Source organism: Procambarus clarkii, chromosome 20 (assembly GCF_040958095.1).
Source record: "Procambarus clarkii isolate CNS0578487 chromosome 20, FALCON_Pclarkii_2.0, whole genome shotgun sequence".
NCBI classification, from domain to species: Eukaryota; Metazoa; Arthropoda; class Malacostraca; order Decapoda; family Cambaridae; genus Procambarus; species Procambarus clarkii.
This window is the reverse complement of record NC_091169.1, coordinates 8724371-8745728: the sequence shown is the minus strand read 5'-3', so window position 1 is coordinate 8745728 and position 21358 is coordinate 8724371. Positions and strand designations below refer to the sequence as shown.

Below are 21358 nucleotides of genomic sequence, written 5' to 3'. Positions count from 1 at the left end.
GGTCGCTCCACTGTTCAAGCAGTGGTTGCCCTTCGTGACCGGTTGCAGGAACACCAGCAGCAGTCACAGCAGGAGACGGAGCGACTGTAAGAGCAGCTCCAACATGAGAAAAAATCCACCAGCGATATTGCGATGATGGTCACGTGTATGAGGGGACTTATAAGCAATGACTGCCAAACTCCCCCTTCCACCCCTGAACCCTCCAAACATGTGTTCGCTTGCCCATCAGGGGAAACTTCTAGTGATCTTGAAACCTTGTGTAGTGGAGCCCTTCCATGCAGGTTAAATGCCAACGCTGTGTTAATAATTATGGTATGTTCAAAACGACTCTATAGATGAAAATGACGGACAAATTGTATTAGACAATTGGAGGCAAATGTGTGACATTGGTAATAAACTAAGAAATGTTTCTGGACTTATATCGTATTGAAATAGATAATATATATTAAGTGGAATAATATTATCAATATATAATGCTGACTTTAATTGCACAAATAACTAAGTTATGCATCCTTAGGTGGAACATTGCATCCCTCAAAAAAAAGGTTCTCAGATTTACATCCCAAAGTAACAACTGAACACATCGATAGTGTATGTCTCCAGGAGTGCAGAGTTCCCGCAAGATCCTCTCCCCCGAAATTGTCCTCATTTGTTTCTTACAGCTTCTGATCCAGAAACTCTTACATTCTATACATCAAACAATCCCTACCCCATCAATTTCTTCCAGAAAAACAAACTGCCGGTCAACAATATCATGGAGTGAGGATCTATGTGGGCAACTCTGTCCTCAATGTATTTAATCTATATGCTCCAGCAGGAAAATTAAATTATATTGATCTTCCGGCCTGCGCTCAAGCAGAGCCAACCATCATTCTTGGTGACTACAATGCTAGACACAAGGACATTGGTGGCTCTCGCTTCAGTAACGGTAATAGGAATCAACTGCTGTCGCTACTAAATAGTCACCAAGATGTGCAGATTGTGGGTGACCTTGAACCCACGCATATTTGTGGAGGCCTTCTAGACCTCTGTGTTGGTTTCAACGTCTCTCACGTCTGGTGCACATCATCTATTGTAACAGATTTGTTGTCAGATCATCACCCTAGATTGACTACTCTATGTATCGGAAATACCATCCTGCCCGGTGGGACTTTTGAACGTAAACGGTTTAATAAAAAAATAAAATAAAATAAAATGTTTAATTAGGTAAGGTACATACATACAATAAATTTTTACAAAGATTGGTTGATTTATAGGTAGAGCTAGTACATACAATGCCTAAAGCCACTATTACGCAAAGCGTTTCGGGCATGATAAACTTAAATGACAAGCTTAATACTAATTGAGCATAATGAGTAGAATGAAAACAAGAAATGAAAAATAGATGAAAAAGCAGCACAAATACAATTATGTCGACAAACAGCGCTCCTTAAAAAAAAAAACAGACATTGGTTGACAACAGGGGGGTAAGGTGGGTTACAGGGAATTTATTAGGTATAGCTTCGTTTTTAACTTAAACTGGTTGAGAGAGGTACAGTCTTTAACATGGTTGGGAAGGTCATTCCACATTCTGGGCCCCTTGATTTGTAGAGCATTTCTAGTTTGATTAAGTCGTACTCTAGGAATATCAAAACTGTATTTATTTCTGGTGTGGTGCTCATGGGTTCTGTTACAACCTTCTATGAAGCTTTTGAGATCAGGATTGGCATTATAGTTTAGCGTTTTATATATGTATAATACACATGAGAGAATGTGCAGTGACTTAATGTCTAACATATTAAGAGATTTGAGTAGGGGTACCGAGTGATGTCTGGGGCCAGAGTTGGATATTGTCCTAATAGCAGCTTTGTGTTGAGTAATTAGAGGACGTAAGTGATTTTGGGTAGTAGAGCCCCAAGCACAAATACCATAGTTGAGATATGGATAGATAAGGGAGTAATAGAGAGTCACCAGGGCAGGGCGTGGTACATAATATCTGATCTTGGAAAGAATGCCCACAGTTTTTGAAACTTTTTTTGATATATTTAGAATGTGTCCCTGGAAATTCAGCTTGTGGTCAATGAGAATGCCAAGGAATTTGCCATCTAATTTGTTACAAATTTGGGTATTGTTTATTTTGAGATTTATTTGATTAGAGGATTTATTGCCAAACAGAATAAAGAAAGTTTTGTCAATGTTAAGGGTGAGTTTGTTGGCAGTTAGCCAAAGATGGACTTTATTTAGCTCAGTATTTACTGTGGCATTTAGAGCAAGGGGGTCAGGACTGGAGTAAATGAAGGTTGTGTCGTCAGCAAATAGAATTGGTTTGAGGTGTTGGGAGGCATTTGGAAGGTCATTAATGTAGATGAGAAAGAGGAGAGGGCCAAGTATGCTGCCCTGGGGAACACCAATGTTGATGGGTAGGGTGGGAGAAATTGTATTATTCACAGAAACATATTGGAGCCTGTCAGTAAGGTAGGATTTGAGGTATTGTAGGGAGTGTCCTCTGACTCCATAATGATGTAATTTAAGAAGAAGGTTTTGGTGGTTGACAGTATCAAAAGCTTTACGCAGGTCCACAAACAACCCAACAGGGAACTCATTTTTATCAAGAGCTTTATGAATCGAGTTAAGCATTCTAATAAGTGCATCGTTAGTGCTTTTTTTGGGTCTGAAGCCATATTGGCAAGGGCTAAGTATATTGATTTTGGCTAGATATGAGTAAAGCTGCTTATAGATTAGTTTTTCAAAATTTTTTTACAAGTTTGGCAGGATTGATATAGGTCTGTAGTTGTTAACATCTGTGAGATCACCACATTTGTGGACAGGCGTTACTCTCGCTTTTTTTAGAATATCTGGAAAGGTTTGGAGTTCAAGTGACTTGTTGAAGAGCAAAGCAATAGCTGGGGCTAAAGATCTGGAGGCTTTTTTGTAAATTAAAGTTGGTATCTCCTCAAGGGCACCAGACTTGGTTTTAAAGGAAAGGATTATCTCATTGACGTTAGTGGAATTAACAGGCTTTAGGTACAGAGACTGTGGATAGTTACCTGTAAGATAGTCCTTAATGTCAGTACTGGAAGATGGAATATCATTTGCAAGGGATGAACCAATGGAAGAGAAGAAGAGAAGATGTTCCTCCTGCTCGACGTGAAGACTTTGTTGCTCATGTGTCAGAGTGGTACAGCACTTATTTATTTATTTATTTATTTATTTATTTATTTATTTATTTATTTATTTATTTATTTATTTATTTATTTATTTATTTATTTATTTATATATATACAAGAAGGTACATTGGGTTTGTGAGAATACATTGATCCCTCCACAGTCCAGGCATTTAACGACGGTCTAGTACAGAGCATTCAGATGTTTACTGACCCTTTAGGTCGGCTCCCTGCACCATCCAATAGTCGGAACGATATGAAAGATAATAAACACCATACCTATTACAATGACCCCAAACTGCGTACTTTGAAACGCACTGCCAGACGAGTTGGGCATGCATATAGGGAAACACGTACGCCAGCAATGCTCAAGCTCTTTCAGAAAGCCCTAGCCAAGGCGAGGGAGCGCATGACAGAGCTCAAGCAAGATAACTGGGAAACTTTTGTTAACAGTCTCAACTCTCACCACCCCCCCCCCCCTCAGTCTGGCATGGAAGGATATTAAATGAATTAAAGGCGATAAGATCGGCCAAGTAGCACACCCTCACCCTCTACACAGAGCAAACGAGTTAGTCGATGCTTGGGCAACTACCTCTAGCTTCAATAATCTTCCCCCCAGACATACAGTTAAGATTAAATGCTGGTTACGGAGATCGAGAAAGGCTCGTTGACTTCATGCTCCACAAGAAAGATGAATGCAACGTGCCATTTACTGAGTTTGAATTACTTGCGGCCCTAAACAAAGGTAAAGCCACATCCCCCGATGAAGATAGTATACACTTACGACATATTGCGTCTACTTCCTTTAGTACCAGGGAATCCCCTGCTTGAGATGTATAATATGAGCTATGTTACTGGGGAACTTCCTAACTCTTGGACCAACAGTATAATCATTCCAATTCCCAAGCCAAATCAAGAGAATGCTTTCCGCCCAATTTCCCTTACTAGCTGCATTTGCAAAACATTTGAGAGAATGGTCTTAAACCATCTCCTCCATAGAATAAGAACCATGCTATCCCCCCAGATATATGGCTTCATGCATAGAAGGAGTGTGCATCATTGCATCACCACCTTTCTTACCCTGCACACTGAAAAGTCATATACCACCTTCCTAGATCTCAAGTCTGCCTTTGATATTGCAAATAGACATGTTATCTTGAGTGAGCTTGCAAGAATGAATATTGGTGGTCGGCTTCTTTCTTGGATCAGGGGTTACTTATCCAACAGGAAATCATCTGTATTTTTCCAGGGGCATAGGAGTGTAACAAGAGACTTTAAACTAGGTACCCCGCAGGGAGGTGTCCTCAGTCCTACATTATTTAATATCTTAATAAACACGCTGTTAAACTCTGTACCGAGCAAACCCAACGTCCACATCATTAGCTATGCTGATGATATAATGATACACACCACTGGGTATGCTAACACGCAGAACACTCTTAACTCTGTATTAGACTCATGTCAGGACCTAGGTTTAATTATCTCAGCAGAGAAAACAAAGATACTAAATCGGCGCCCACCCAGGCAGGGAGGAGCTGTTCGCAAAATGCAACTGTCTGATGGCTCCCAGCTTGACTATGTAAACAGATTCAAATACCTTGGCCTTGAGGTGTCACTGTATGGGTTTGTTGTATTCAGACTCTGTCGTCGGTATAAAGAGAGGTTCCGAGCTCTCAAGGCTGTTGCAGGTTATCACTCAGGCTATGGTGCCAATGTCAGAATTGTCAAAATGATGTACCTTGCATACATCAGATCTTTAGTGGATTATGCTGCACCTCTGCTTGTTTTGATGCCTGAAAGAAAGCTTGGAGGGCTTGAAAAATTGCAGAACGAAGCCTTGAGGATAATCCTTGGGTGCCCTCGTACCACAAAGATGCTTAATATGAGGAAGGAACTTAATATTCCGAGCGTTGTTGATCGTGTTACTGAAATTAACTGTCAAATTGGTATAAAAATACTTAGACTAACTCATCTTAACCCTTGCACAGAAGCCCTCCAGAATTTCTTTATTGAAGATCAGCATTGTTCCAAATGGATAACTAAAACTGGAACTCATCTCAGAATGTATAGGGTTCATAATTTGTACCAAGAGAAACAACAACGGCACTTTCCTGCACCGTGGGAGATTACACCCTTTCCAGTTTTAATCCTCCCCTTTCCACTTAAGAAGCAAATTAGAGATCAGCCCAAGCTTCGTCTTGAGGCAAAGCTCAACGCCTTAAGCCATATTGATGCTCTGTCCACAGAGCACTCTCTCTCTCAAATCATATACACTGATGGTTCCCTACACCGCACCACGGGTGCAGCTGGAAGTGCAGTTGTCCTGACAATGGGCGATGGCTTATGGCTCCCCGTACGTACGGGGAGTACGTATAAACAACTGGGCCTCTACCCTTCAGACCGAACTATTTGCCTTGCTCCTTGCACTGAAATGTGTACAAGTCTCCAAACTTGATACATTAACTGTCAGTGACTCCTTATCATCCTTAAATGCTCTCAACTCTTTCAGACATAACTGTAACATGTTCGTGTCCGAAGCTAGACACAAATACAACAAAATTATTAAGGATTGTTACGACCCTGGGTTCCTTACCTGGTTGATACCTGGTTGATGGGGTTCTGGGAGTTCTTCTACTCCCCAAGCCCGGCCCGAGGCCAGGCTTGACTTGTGAGAGTTTGGTCCACTAGGCTGTTGCTTGGAGCGGCCCGCAGGCCCACATACCCACCACAGCCCGGTTGGTCCGGCACACCTTGGAGGAATAAATCTAGTTTCCTCTTGAAAATGTCCACGGTTGTTCCGGCAATATTTCTTATGCTTGCTGGGAGGACGTTGAACAACCGCGGACCTCTGACGTTTATACAGTGTTCTCTGATTGTGCCTATGGCACCTCTGCTCTTCACTGGTTCTATTCTACATTTTCTTCCATATCGTTCACTCCAGTACGTTGTTATTTTACTGTGTAGATTTGGTACTTGGCCCTCCAGTATCTTCCAGGTGTATATTATTTGATATCTCTCTCGTCTTCTTTCTAATGAGTACATTTGGAGGGCTTTGAGACGATCCCAATAATTTAGGTGCTTTATTGCGTCTATGCGTGCCGTATATGTTCTCTGTATTCCCTCTATTTCAGCAATCTCTCCTGCTCTGAAGGGGGAAGTGAGTACTGAGCAGTACTCAAGACGGGACAACACAAGTGACTTAAAGAGTACAACCATTGTGATGGGATCCCTGGATTTGAAAGTTCTCGTAATCCATCCTCTCATTTTTCTGGCTGTCGCAATATTTGCTTGGTTATGCTCCTTAAACGTTAGGTCGTCAGACATTATTATTCCCAAATCCTTTACATGCTGTTTTCCTACTATGGGTACATTTGATTGTGTTTTGTACTCTGTATTATGTTTAAGGTCCTCAATTTTACCGTACCTTAGTACCTGGAATTTATCACTGTTAAACATCATGTTATTTTCTGATGCCCAGTCGAAAACTTTATTAATATCAGCTTGAAGTTTTTCAATGTCTTCAGCCGAGGTAATTTTCATACTGATTTTTGTGTCATCTGCAAAGGATGATACGAAGCTGTGACTTGTATTTTTATCTATATCTGATATGAGAATAAGGAAAAGCAGCGGTGCAAGGACTGTACCCTGAGGTACAGAGCTTTTAACTGCACTTGGACTAGATTTTATATGGTTGACTGTTACTCGCTGAGTCCTGTTTGACAGAAAACTGAGTATCCAGCGTCCTACTTTACCGGTTATTCCCATTGACTTCATTTTGTGTGCTATCACGCCATGGTCACATTTATCGAAAGCCTTTGCGAAGTCCGTGTATATCACATCAGCATTCTGTTTTTCTTCTAATGCCTCAGTGACTTTGTCGTAGTGCTCAAGTAGCTGTGAGAGGCACGATCTTCCCGCTCGAAATCCATGTTGGCCTGGGTTGTGAAGGTCATTGGTCTCCATGAAATTGGTGACCTGACTCCTAATCACTCTCTCAAATACTTTTATGATGTGCGATGTTAGTGCAACTGGTCTATAATTTTTTGCCAATGCTTTGCTCCCTCCCTTGTGTAGAGGGGCTATGTCTGCTACTTTAAGTGCATCTGGTATCTCCCCCGTGTCCAAGCTCTTCCTCCACACTATACTGAGTGCCTGTGCTATCGGCACTTTGCATTTCTTTATAAATATTGAATTCCATGAGTCTGGACCTGGGGCCGAGTGCATGGGCATGTTTTCAATTTCTCTTTCAAAATTTAGTGCGCTAGTGTTTATATCAGATATATTTACAGGGGTTTGAATATCCCGCATAACGAAATTGTCTGGATCTTCCACCTTCATGTTGTTTATTGGAGTGCTAAACATGTCCTCATACTGCTTTTTTAGGATTTCACTAATTTCTTTGTCATCCTCCGTGTATGAACCTTCACTTGTACGAATAGGTCCAATACTGGCAGTGGTTTTTGCTTTTGATTTCGCATATGAGAAAAAATATTTTGGATTTTTCTTTATTTCCTGAATTGCTTTCTGTTCTAACTGCCTTTCTTCAGTTTCATATGAGTGTTTCAATTTCCGCTCGATTTCTTCAATCTCCCTATTTAAATTATTCCTTCTTTGACGGGAAATTCGTGTCTGCATAAGCAGTTCCGTTATTTTTTTCCTGCGTTTATAGTGTCGTCTGCGTTCTCTTTCTACGTTAGCTCTCTTTCTGGCTTTCCTCAAAGGAACTTGTTTCAGACAGACTTGATACGCTTCTGAAGTCAGTTTTTCTATTCCTTCTGTAGGACTTGTATTACTTAGAACAGTTCCCCATGGAATGTTTGTAAGTTCTCTGTTTATTATCTCCCAGTCTATCCTTTTATTATTAAAATTGAATTTACTGAATAGCCCCTCTCGCTTTATCAACGTTTTAGGTCTATTCTGAGTATTGATGGTCGTTTGCACTTCAATGAGCTTGTGATCTGAGTATGTGGTATCTGATATCGTAATGTCTCTGATAATGTCTTCATTGTTCGTAAAGACCAGATCTAGAATATTTTCATTTCTCGTTGGCTCCGATATCTGCTGATTGAGTGAAAATTTGTCACAGAATCTATGTAGTTCTCTAATCTGTGGTTGGTTAGGTCCTGATAGATTTCCTGGTATAATATTATTGTTTGCTATTTTCCACCTGAGACTAGGCAAGGTGAAGTCACCTAGGAAGATAACATCAGGTATCGGGTTCTCCAATTTATCAAGGCTATTCTCTATTTTGCTTATCTGTTCTGTGAATTCCTCAGCCGTTGCATCTGGCGGTTTGTATATTAGAATAATCACTAAATTTATTTTCTCTATTTTTAATCCCAGTACCTCTACCACCTCATTTGTAACGTTTAGGAGCTCCGAGCATACAAGGTCTTCCCTAATATACAGACCCACTACTCCATGTGACCTAATTTTACTCTTGTGACCTTAGATGGAAAGCAGAGGTCAATTTGCGTTCTAAATAATTACTTTACATTAATTGATAGGATTGGATAATGTGAGAAGGATAGTCAATTACAATAACAGTAATCCGTCAGATATAAACTACTACAGACCAATATCGAACCTACCCATACTATCAAAAATATTTCAAAAAATTATCTACAAACAGCTCTACTCCTATCTCGTAAAATTCGACATTCTTAGCCCCTGTCAGTTTGGCTTCCGCTCTCAAAAGAGTACCAACGATGCAATTATTAGTCTCCTTCATATAATTTACTCAGCCCTTGACAAAAATGAGTTTCCGACTGGACTCTTCATTGACCTGAGAAAGGCCTTTGATACTGTTAATCACGATTACCTCTTAAGTAAACTCCATCATTATGGAATCCGAGGCCATGCACTGAACTATATCCAATCCTATCTTAGTGATAGACACCAATGTGTAGCCATCAATAATATAATCTCTCCCATTCTACCAATAACCGTTGGAGTGCCACAGGGCAGCATCTTGGGACCCTTACTATTTCTTATATACATTAATGATCTGCCTAATGTCTCTAACATTTTGAAACCTATTTTGTTTGCTGATGATACTACCCTCATTTACTCCAACCCCAACCCACATACACTAAATGATGTTGTTAATAATGAACTAAAAAAAGTCCACTTATGGATGTCAACCAACAAACTAACACTTAACATAGAAAAGACCTACTACATCCTATTTGGAAGCAAATCTACAAATGCAATTCAGCTTCAGATAGACAATGTAAACATTAGCAATAAAAATGATGGAAAGTTTCTTGGCATATTCCTAGACAAGAGACTCAACTTCAGTACCCACATACAACACGTAACTAAGAAAGTCTCTAAAACAGTTGGTATACACTCCAAAATCAGATATTATGTTCCTAACTCTGCTCTCATCTCTCTATATTATGCACTAATCTATCCCTATCTCAACTATGGTATCTGTGCATGGGGTTTAACCACTGCAAACCACCTCAAGTCCATCATCACCCAGCAAAAATCTGCTATCAGAATAATATCAAATTCTGCTTTCAGACAACACACAGCCCCCTTGTTTAACTCCCTAAACATGCTAAACATAATCTCACTCCACAAATTCTCTTGTGTCAACTACATTTACAAAACCCTGTTCTTAAATGCAAATCCTTGTCTGAAATTCTTCCTGGACAGATGTAATAGGACCCATTATCACCACACCAGAAATAAATATCTCTTTGATATCCCCAGAGTTAAACTTAATCTGTGTAAACACTCTATGCAAATAAAGGGACCCAGTTTATGGAACTCACTCCCTACTGAATTGAAAAGCTGTCCAACTTTTACATCATTCAAAATGAATACTAAAAAGTACATAATTTCATCTTCATAGTTTTTCACTTTTTGCCTTAAAATTGCACTGTATCTATTGCTACCCAATCTCCCAACCTTTATGTTCCCAATTTGAACATTTTTACCATTGTGATCATTGCTGTTTTCTTATATGTGCTGCCAATCTGTTGTATGGTGTTTATAAATCTTGTTTATCTGTATCTTTTGCTACCCAGTCTCCCAATCTTTATGTACCCATTCTGAACATCTTTACCATTGTGATCATTGCTGTCTTATATGTGCTGTCAATCTGCTGTATGGTGTCTATTAATCTTGTTTAAATTACTAATCAAGCTGTCAATGTAATCAATATAGCTTTATTCTCTGACAATGTAAGGAATCTTATCATAAATAACAATCTCAACAAAAATCACATCATTCTGGGAGGTGATTTCAATATTGACCTGGGTCTTCAAAACAACCCTCAAGTTGACTATTTCCGTAACAGCATGCACTCCTGTATGCTAATCAACACAATCACCAAGCCCACCCGAGTCACTCAAACATCTGCCACTACCCTGGATCACCTATGGACTAATATAACAGCTCCCCTTACATCTCGGGTAATTATTGACAGAACAACTGACCACTATCCTACTTTCCTCATAGCAAACATTGACACATCACCACCAGAAACCAAAAAACTTTCATTCAGGCTACATAGTGAATCAGCTTTAGGCAATCTCTATAATGCACTCCACAATATTAACTGGGAATCTGAATTTAATAATTCACAGGATATAAACTCATCAACTAACCTCTTTCTCTCCAAAACTCTAAGCCTCTACAACACTCACTGTCCCCTCCTTACCAAACAAGTAACTGATAAAAGAAAAAATAACCCGTGGCTCACAAGTGGCATAATTAAATCGATCAACAAAAAACATGAATACGAAAAGAAATTTAGGAGTGGCCTAGTTTCAATGGAAGTAGTTAAAAGGTACTCATCAGTGCTTACCAGTATCATAAGAAAAGCAAAACTTTCATATTATGAGACTAGATTCAAAGAAGCAAAAGGCAACATGAAAAGCACATGGAATACCATCTCTAACATCCTGGGAACTAAACAACACTCCCACAACCAGATAACACTCTCTATGGATGGCCTTACACTCTCATCTGACTTGGAAATGGCGAATGAATTTAATAGCTTCTTTTCATCGATTGGTGCAAACCTTGCAAGTAAAATCCCACAGACTCAGACACATATCAACACATATCTCTCAGGCAGCTATCCAAACTCTCTTCTCCTCTCACCAGTCAGCCCGTCAGATGTTGTGTCCATCATACACTCATTAAAAACCAAAGCTGGGAACATCAGTGAAATCCCATCCATTGTATACAAGAGCGCCTCCCATGCCCTTGCGCCACCTATAGCTCTGCTGTTCAACAAATCCCTTGAGTGTCATACCTTCCCTGATATCCTTAAAAAAGCAAGAGTAACGCCAGTTCATAAAGGAGGTAATCCGTCAGACATAAACAAATATAGACCAATATCGAACCTACCCATACTATCAAAAATATTTCAAAAAATTATCTACAAACAGCTCTACTCCTATCTCGTAAAATTCGACATTCTTAGCCCCTGTCAGTTTGGATTCTGCTCTCAAAAGAGTACCAACGATGCAATTATTAGTCTCCTTGATATAATTTACTCAGCCCTTGAAAAAATGAGTTTCCAATTGGACTCTTCATTGACCTGAAAAAGGCCTTTGATACTGTTAATCACGATTACCTCTTAAGTAAACTCCATCATTATGGAATCCGAGGCCATGCACTGGACTATATCCAATCCTATCTTAGTGATAGACACCAATGTGTAGCCATCAATAATATAATCTCTCCCATTCTACCAATAACTGTTAGAGTGCCACAGGGCAGCATCTTCGGACCTCTTCTTTTTCTTATATAAATTAATGATCTGCCTAATGTCTCTAACATTCTGAAACCTATTTTGTTTGCTGATGATACAACCCTCATCTACTCCAACCCCAACCCACATACACTAAATGGTGTTGTTAATAATGAACTAAAAAAAAGTCTACTTATGGATGTCAACCAACAAACTAACACTTAACATAAAAAAGACCTACTACATCCTATTCGGAAGCAAATCTACAAATGCAATTCAGCTTCAGATTGACAATGTAAACATTAGCAATAAAAATGATGGAAAGTTTCTTGGCATATTCCTAGACAAGAGACTCAACTTCAGTACCCATATACAACACATAACTAAGAAAGTCTCTAAAACAGTTGGTATACTCTCTAAAATCAGATATTATGTTCCTAACTCTGCTCTCATCTCTCTATATTATGCACTAATCTATCCCTATCTCAACTATGGTATCTGTGCATGGGGTTCAACCACTGCAAACCACCTCAAGTCCATCATCACCCAGCAAAAATCTGCTATCAGAATAATATCAAATTCTGCTTTCAGACAACACACAGCCCCCTTGTTTAACTCCCTAAACATGCTAAACATAATCTCACTCCACAAATTCTCTTGTGTCAACTACATTTACAAAACCCTGTTCTTAAATGCAAATCCTTGTCTGAAACTCTTCCTGGACAGATGTAATAGGACCCATTATCACCACACCAGAAATAAATATCTCTTTGATATCCCCAGAGTTAAACTTAATCTGTGTAAACACTCTATGCAAATAAAGGGACCCAGTTTATGGAACTCACTCCCTACTGAATTGAAAAGCTGTCCAACTTTCACATCATTCAAAATCAATACTAAAAAATACCTAATTTCATCTTCATAGTTTTTCACTTTTTGCCTTAAAATTGCATTGTATTAATTGCTACCCAATCTCCCAACCTTTATGTTCCCAATTTGAACATCTTTACCATTGTGATCATTGCTGTTTTCTTATATGTGCTGCCAATCTGTTGTATGGTGTTTATAAATCTTGTTTATCTGTATCTTTTGCTACCCAGTCTCCCAATCTTTATGTACCCAATCTGAACATCTTTACCATTGTGATCATTGCTGTCTTATATGTGCTGTCAATCTGCTGTATGGTGTCCATTAACCTTGTTTAAATTACTACTCAAGCTGTCAATGTAATCAATCAGAGCTTTAATATAACAATGTGCTTTAATATACTTACTTATCTCTCTCATCTCATTTTTCTCTTGTAATGTATCTTTCATTTATCAATTCTGATTGAAATTACCTACTTAAAATTATCTGCTAGATTAAGGACCTGCCCGAAACGCTGCGCGTACTAGTGGCTTTACAAGAATGTAAATACTGTACTATCTAATGTATTCTCACAAACCCAATGTATCTTCCTGTATATATATATATAAATAAATAAATAAATAAATAAATAAATAAATAAATAAATAAAAATTACATGCAGGACACCATAAAGCTTTGTTCTGCAGTATTCCCGTCATCCTTGCTAAACGTAAGAGGAATCTTGTTTCTCACAGATCATTCAGACTCTGAGCTTGTTGACTATTAAAAAATAATATTGAACTAAGTATCAGCTACCCTTAAAATTGTTAAAGTAAGTAGTAATGAAGATCGGGGAAGATTTGTATTGGTGTGGCTGTCCGATCACCTAGGCATCACACTCGAGCAGCATTTTATAAGGGAGCGCAGAGGCTGCTTCCTTCTTCTCTGGCTGGCTGTGTGGTGTGGACATAACTCTCTTGTGTGTTTCTATTCTACTGCTCCTCCTCCTCCTCTTCCTTTATCTTATCCTGCGTCTAGTTTATAAAGCTAAGTACCGTGTTGCATGTACGTTTTCTGGCATAAGCGTGTTGTAATGTGTATAGTCTACGCTAATGTTTATATTGCTAAGTAACTCTAGGGAAGCTCTTGAGGAGGCCTGGTCGACGACCGGGCCGCGGCGTCGCTGAGCCCCGGAACCACCTCAAGGTAACCTTAAGGTAGGGGATCTCAGTGGAACCACGTGTGCTCAAGTGGTACCAGGCTACCTAGAGTCCGTGCTAGTGTCCCTTGCCAAGTAGTCTTTACCCTAGTTGTCCTTGTAAACCTTGAATCCTGCTTATGTGGACCAAGGTATTTAACGTAAGATAGAGTGGTAAAGAGAATAAGTGTTTTAGAGTGTTAATGTATATGGGGGTTGTTGAAGGGTTTAATAAATAAGTACTATTGAAGGAGTATCCATTCTTCCTGTGAAGTGGAGCAGTGATCTACTGCTAGACTGACGTATTTACTTTAAAGCCAGTAATTTAGTACTGTTTTATGTTCTTATTGAGGGCCAGGCATTTCTGATCTCCACTGATTTTAGGAACTCCTAGGTTTTTTCCCTTAGGCCCTCTCAGTACCACCTTCCCATAACAAGTAACATTTTCATAACAAGGATGGTAACAGAGTCCATTTTATGTGGTTCCTGGGCATTGGCTCGTCCAGTCGTCACTGCATGCGTCGTTCCCTCAAGCACTCCTTCACCGAGACCACACTCAAGGATTAGGATGCATCTTCTCCCTCCTGAGTTCCTAGTGGACGTGATCCAATCACCACAGCTCTGAATGCTTTGGAGTTCCACTGACGGCGAGTCACTCACTCTTCTAGCCGTCGTAACTCTCTCGACTTTTCCAAGACTATTTGCACACGATCCTTGGCGCCCTTACACCGCTTGATTAGCTTCTTCGCACTTCCCTGAAGTACTGCAGTCCTTGTTAGTCACTATACATTCCTCAGGCTGTGTATATCCACTTAAGGAGGCTTTAGACCTCCTCATCGGACTTCAGTCGCTGAGTGTAGCAGTACACAGTTACAGTCACTCCCTCAGTTACTCTTTTAGTACAGTGTAACCATGTCTCCCCAGGATATGACTTTCCTAACCATCCTTCTTGAATTATTAACGTCAGAAGGACACAGTGATATAGTAGCAAGAGCAAGGAAAATTGCTGAAGACGACCCAACCCTAAACGAAGCACCGTGGCAACTTGTAGGCAACGGAAAGGCAAACAAACGAAAAAGAACCGAAGAAACATCCAAAGAAACCAAACTAGAAGCCAACCAGAACTCAAGAGGAGCACCCAAACCAATGCCAAGGACCATATTCAAAACCAAAAAACCAGTGGATGGTCCCACTTATGCTTACATTGCCGCACTGGAAAAGAATAATCCAGCATCAGATCTTAGAGCAAAGCCCGACATTAGAGGTAGATATAACATATCCACAGCTAATCCGGATATAATCACAAACCTTAGGAACACAGAACACCTAGTTGAACTGAAACCAGAAGAAAAAATCACCAAAATGATAGTTCAAAATTTCCCGGTCGAAGTTCATGCAAACAGACTCCTAGAATGCCCAAATGTCACAACGGCGGAAAGATGCAAGCACAACAATATCGAAACAAGACAGGTTCTTGTAACAATAAAAGGACCTCGCATCAACACTCTGAGTGTTGATGCGATATCATCTTCCCTGACGTCCTGTTTTGATGTCACCGTGCATACCGGAAATGCCACTCTCGCAATTTCCGTCGCGTCGCCGCTGCTATGTCGATAGGACTTTGAAAAATTTATCTACAAACAGCTCTACTCCTATCTCGTAAAATTCGACATTCTTAGCCACTATCAGTTTGGCTTTCGCTCCCAAAAGAGTACCAACGATGCAATTATTAGTCTCCTTCATATAATTTACTCAGCCCTTGACAAAAATGAGTTTCCGACTGGACTCTTCATTGACCTGAGAAAGGCCTTTGATACTGTTAATCACAATTACCGCTTATGTAAACTCCATCATTATGGAATCCGAGGCCATGCACTGGACTATATCCAATCCTATCTTAGTGATAGACACCAATGTGTAGCCATCAATAATATAACCTCTCCCACTCTACCAATAACCGTTGGAGTGCCACAGGGCAGCATCTTGGGACCTCTCCTATTTCTTATATACATCAATGATCTGCCTAATGTCTCTAACATTCTGAAACCTATTTTGTTTGCTGATGGTACTACCCTCATCTACTCTAACCCCAACCCACATACACTAAATAATGTTGTTAATAATGAACTAAAATAAAGTCCACTTATGGATGTCAACCAACAAACTAACACTTAACATAGAAAAGATCTACTACATCTTATTTGGAAGCAAATCTACAAATGCAATTCAGCTTCAGATAGACAATGTAAACATTAGCAATAAAAATGATGGAAAGTTTCTCGGCCTATTCCTAGACAAGAGACTCAACTTCAGTCCCTAAACATACTAAACGTAATCTCACTCCACAAATTCTCTTGTGTCAACTACATTTACAAAACCCTGTTCTTAAATGCAAATCCTGCTCTGAAACTCTCCCTGGACAGATGTAATAGGACCCATTATCACCACACCAGAAATAAATATCACTTTCATATCCCCAGAGTCAAACTTAATCTGTGTACTCACTCTATGCAAATAAAGGGATCCAGTCTATGGAACTCACTCCCTATTGAATTGAAAAGCTGTCCAACTTTTGCGTCATTCAAAAAAATACTAAAAAGTACCTAATTTCATCTTCATAGTTTTTTACCTTTTGCTTTAAAATTGCAATGTATCTATTGCTACCCAATCTCCCAATCTTTATGTACCTAATCCGAACATCTTTACCATTGTGATCATTGCTGTCTTCTTATGTGTCAATCTGTTGCTGTCAATCTGCTGTATTAAGCTTTATATGTGCTGTCAATCTGCTTATTAAGCTTTAGTCATTTAAGTTTTTCATGCCCGAAACGCTTTGCGTAATAGTGGCTTTAGGCATTGTATGTACTAGCCCTATCTCTAAATCCATCACTCTTTGTAAAATCTCTTGTATGTATGTACCTTACCTAAATAAACATTTGATTTGATTTGATTTGATTTGTATGGTGTCTATTAATCTTGTTTAAATTACCAATCAAGCTGTCAATGTAATCAATCAGAGCTTTAATATACCAATGTGCTTTAATATACTTACTAATCTCTCTCACCTCATTTTTTTTCTTGCAATGTATTTGTTATCATTTTATTAATTCTGCTAGAATTTACCTACTTAAAATTATTTGTTAGGTTAAGGACCTGCCCGAAACACTGCACGTACTAGTGGCTTTACAAGATTGTAAATACTATGCTATGTATTCTCACAAACCCAATGTACCTTCTTGTATATAAATAAATAAATAAATTAATAAGGGCTCTATACACTCTGAGAGGGGGAGCCGGTCGGCCGAGCGGACAGCACGCTGGACTTGTGATCCCAGGCGCCGGCGAGAAACAATGGGCAGAGTTTCTTTCACCCTATGCCCCTGTTACCTAGCAGTAAAATAGGTACCTGGGTGCTAGTCAGCTGTCACGGGCTGCTTCCTGGGGGTGGAGGCCTGGTCGAGGACTGGGCCGCGGGGACACTAAAAAGACCCGAAATTATCTCAAGATAACCTCTGTGCCCTTAATCAATTTCAGGAGAACACATCTTCCACAGGAGTCGTTCCCTAGGATCACCTGAGCTTCCATCCTGGGCAGTGAAGCACAGACTCCTACCACGAGATTCTGACAACCATAGTCAGAATTAAAGAGTTACTTGATGAAGGGGCATCCTCACCTGTCCCCCCAACGTTCTTGTCAGGGCTACCCCTGTACTGGAACTCCTGTAGTCCTCGGGGAAGAGGGATTCACTAACAAGGGTGAAGTCGGATCCCGTGTCCCTCAGCAACCTAGCTGGCACAGGATCAGCGTCTCTTACCTTCACTGTCCCCTCACACACATGAATCCTCTTCTCCCTCATCACCAGCATATCACCTGAGTTATCGTTGGCTTCTTCGCTTCCTATTTTCGCGAAAGCCGCGTTCCCGCCGTGCCTGGGGCGACCGCACTCCCTTGCAAAGTGTCCTCGTCCCCCACAGTTGAAACACCGACTGCCTCTCCCAGGCGATCCTCTTCCAGTCACCCTGGTAGCACCAATAGTAGACGTTCCCTGGGTCCTCCTTGGACTCCCCGTCGTCGGTTTCCGGGCAGCAGCACTTGCTTCCGAGCTAGGTCCACTGCTCACAGCTTGGGGCTTCCTCCCCGCGTCCCTTGAGCTCTTGAACCTGGTCACTTCACTGGGTACACTACTCTTGGGAGAGTCCCCGCCCGTCCTCGCTCCTCCTGAGCTTCTAAAGTTTCCTCCCAATCTGGGGTAAGGCGAGTGTCTGGGTGGCCCCCTCCCTCCCGAGATGTAGTGCCTCATCCAACATGTCGGCTCTGTCTGCAGCAGCCTTAATGTCCTTAATACCTGCTTCTCTCACCCTTACTCGCAGCTCGGGATGGAGCAGCGACATAAATTTCTCCATCACTATCAGTCGTTTGATCTCATCCTGCTTCCTCCGCCTTCAACCATCGTAGGAATTCCCGTTCCATATCCCTGGCGGTCTCGCCGTAAGACTTTCCCGACGCTCTTGTACAGTCTCTGAACCGCTTCCGGTACATTTCCGGAGTCAGCCGGAACGAGTGGAGCACCGCACTCTTAATCGCGTCATAACTAGCATACCCTTCTAGGTCCAGCATGTTGTAGGCTTCCCGGGCCTTACCTGTCAACCTGCCCTGGACCAGAGCAGCCCAATCATCTTCCGGCCACTCCTTCAGAGTTGCTGTTTATAAATCTTGTTTATCTGTATCTTTTGCTACCCAGTCTCCCAATCTTTATGTACCCAATCTGAACATCCTTACCATTGTGATCATTGCTGTCTTATATGTGCTGTCAATCTGCTGTATGGTGTCTATTAATCTTGTTTAAATTACTAATCAAGCTGTCAATGTAATCAATCAGAGCTTTAATATAACAATGTGCTTTAATATACTTACTAAGCTCTCTCCTCTCATTTTTCTCTTGCAATGTATCTTTATCATTTATCAATTCTGATAGAAATTACCTACTTAAAATTATCTGCTAGATTAAGGACCTGCCCGAAACGCTGCGCGTACAAGAATGTAAATGTGAATGTAAATGGCTTTACAAGAATGTAAATACTGTACTATCCAATGTATTCTCACAAACCCAATGTACCTTCTTGTTTATACATAAATAAATAAATAAATAAATAAATAAATAAATAAATAAATAAATAAATAAATAAATAAAGTGTTCGAAGAACGCCTCAGCTTCTTGTGGTTCGAACGTAGGTAAGTCACGTTCCCTTACCTTGAGGTCATCCCGCCGTGCAGGTAGTGAGGGCAGCCCACGCTCAACGCAACGCAATCCGTCTTCTTTCTTTGCCTTTATCTCCTCCAGTCGCAGTTGTCTCTCTCCTTCTTCTCGCTGCAGCCGAGCTTCACATTCCTCTCGCTGTAGCTGAGCTGCACGTTCCTCTCGCAGCATTTGCGCTTCTCTCTCCTCTCGTCGCAGCTGGGCTTCTAGTTGCATCTTCATTGTTTCCAGTTGCAGGCTCCTCTTACTACAGCTGGACCCTCCACTGCTCCCATGTTCACTGTGAGTCCTCCCCACACCGGTAGGCGCTTGGGATGGCTCTAGTTGGGACGGCTCTTCCCCTGTCGTCTCTTCTTGAGCTATGAGTTGTGTCTTTATTTCTAGCCTACGCTCCGCTACCTTGGTCGTCCTCAATCGGATCCCCAAGTGGCCTGCCACTTGTTGGAGCTGGGCCTTGGTACACTCTTCCATAATTCTCTCATCCCTCGTCGCAATAAATTTATCCACTCTATCCTCCTCCATCTCAATAATTGAGCTATAGCACTACTATCTCACTGGTTTCACTATTCCAGTCTCTGCACTACTGGGCACACTGTCACTGTTCATTGAGTTCACTGGCAATCCTGGTCACGACACTGGTAACACTGTATTTGTACTCTGGCAACACTGTCTTGAAATTGTGCAACACTGTAGCTTGATTAACGTACGCTGGCACCACCGTATCCTGATCAACGCATCCTGGCAACACTGTAGCCTGATCAATTCATCCTGGCAACATTGCAGCCTGATCAACGAATCCTGGCGAGGTCGCCAATTCTGTCACGCGCCGCTCACCTTGGCCTTGTTTTACATGAGGTTGCAGTTAAACAGCGGGGGATCGTGCTACTGATCCTATAACCTCATGCCATGGGACTTCACTCCCTCCACTTGGGTATAAATAAATAAATAAAATAAATGTTTATTCAAGTAAGGTACATACATACAAGAGATTTTTACAAAAATTGCTAGGTTTATAGATAGAGCTGGTACATACAATGCCTAACGCCACTATTACGCAAAGCGTTTCGGGCAGGAAAAATATTAACGACTAAAACTTAATACTAATTGAGTTTAAAGTATAAAATGTGTTGAGAACAAATAAAAAAGAAAATAAGAAAGGGGGGGAGGAACATGGCTGAAAAAGCAGCACAAATATAATTAGGTCGACAAACAGCGGCGTTTAAAACAAAAAAAAAGACGGGTTGACAATAGAGGGGTAAGGTAGGTTACAGGGAATTTATTAGGTAGTGCTTTGTTTTTATCTTAAATTGGTTGAGAGAGGTACAGTCTTTAACATGATTGGGAAGGTCATTCCACATTCTGTGTCCCTTGATTTGGAGAGCATTTCTAGTTTGATTAAGTCGTACTCTTGGAATATCAAAACTGTATTTGTTTCTGGTGTGGTGCTCATGGGTTCTGTTACAACCTTCAATGAAGCTTTTGAGGTCAGGATTGTCATTACAGTTCAGCGTTATATATATATGTATAATACACATGAGAGAATGTGCAGTGACTTAATGTCTAACATATTCAGAGATTTGAGTAGGGGTACCGAGTGATGTCTGGGGCTAGAGTTGGAAATTGTCCTAATAGCAGCTTTGTGTTGAGTAATTAGAGGACGTAAATGATTTTGGGTAGTAGAACCCCAAGCACAAATACCATAGTTGCGATATGAATAGATGAGGGAGCAGTAGAGCGTCACCAGGGCAGGGCGGGGTACATAATACCTGATCTTAGAAAGAATGCCAACAGTTTTTGAAACTTTTATTTATACATTTAGAATGTGCCCCTGGAAATTCAGCTTGTGGTAAATGAAAACGCCAAGGAATTGGCCATCTATTTTGCTACAAATTTGGGTATTGTTTATTCTGAGATTTATTTGATTAGAGGATTTATTGCCAAACAGAATATAGAAAGTTTTGTCAATGTTAAGGGTGAGTTTGTTGGCGGTTAGCCAAAGATGGACTTCATTTAGCTCAGTATTTACTGTGGCATTTGGAGCAAGGGGTCAGAACTGGAGTAAATGAAGGTTGTGTCGTCAGCAAATAGAATTGGTTTGAGGTGTTGGGAGGCATTTGGAAGGTCATTAATGTAGATGAGAAAGGGGAGAGGGCCAAGTATGCTGCCCTGAGGAACACCAATGTTGATGGGTAGGGTGAGAG

The 21358-nt window shown here is 40.7% G+C and overlaps 1 protein-coding gene across 1 annotated transcript in view; it reads right to left on the bottom strand.

Annotated features, from left to right (window-relative positions):
• Window positions 1-19679, bottom strand: part of LOC138366683 (uncharacterized) — a 68704-nt gene extending 49025 nt beyond the window's left edge. Inside the window, exon 1 of the mRNA XM_069327949.1 lies at window positions 19152-19679. Within this exon, the coding sequence (XP_069184050.1) occupies window positions 19152-19679 (528 nt within the window). The remainder of the gene's footprint in view (window positions 1-19151) is intronic.
• Window positions 19680-21358: the final 1679 nt, after the last annotated feature.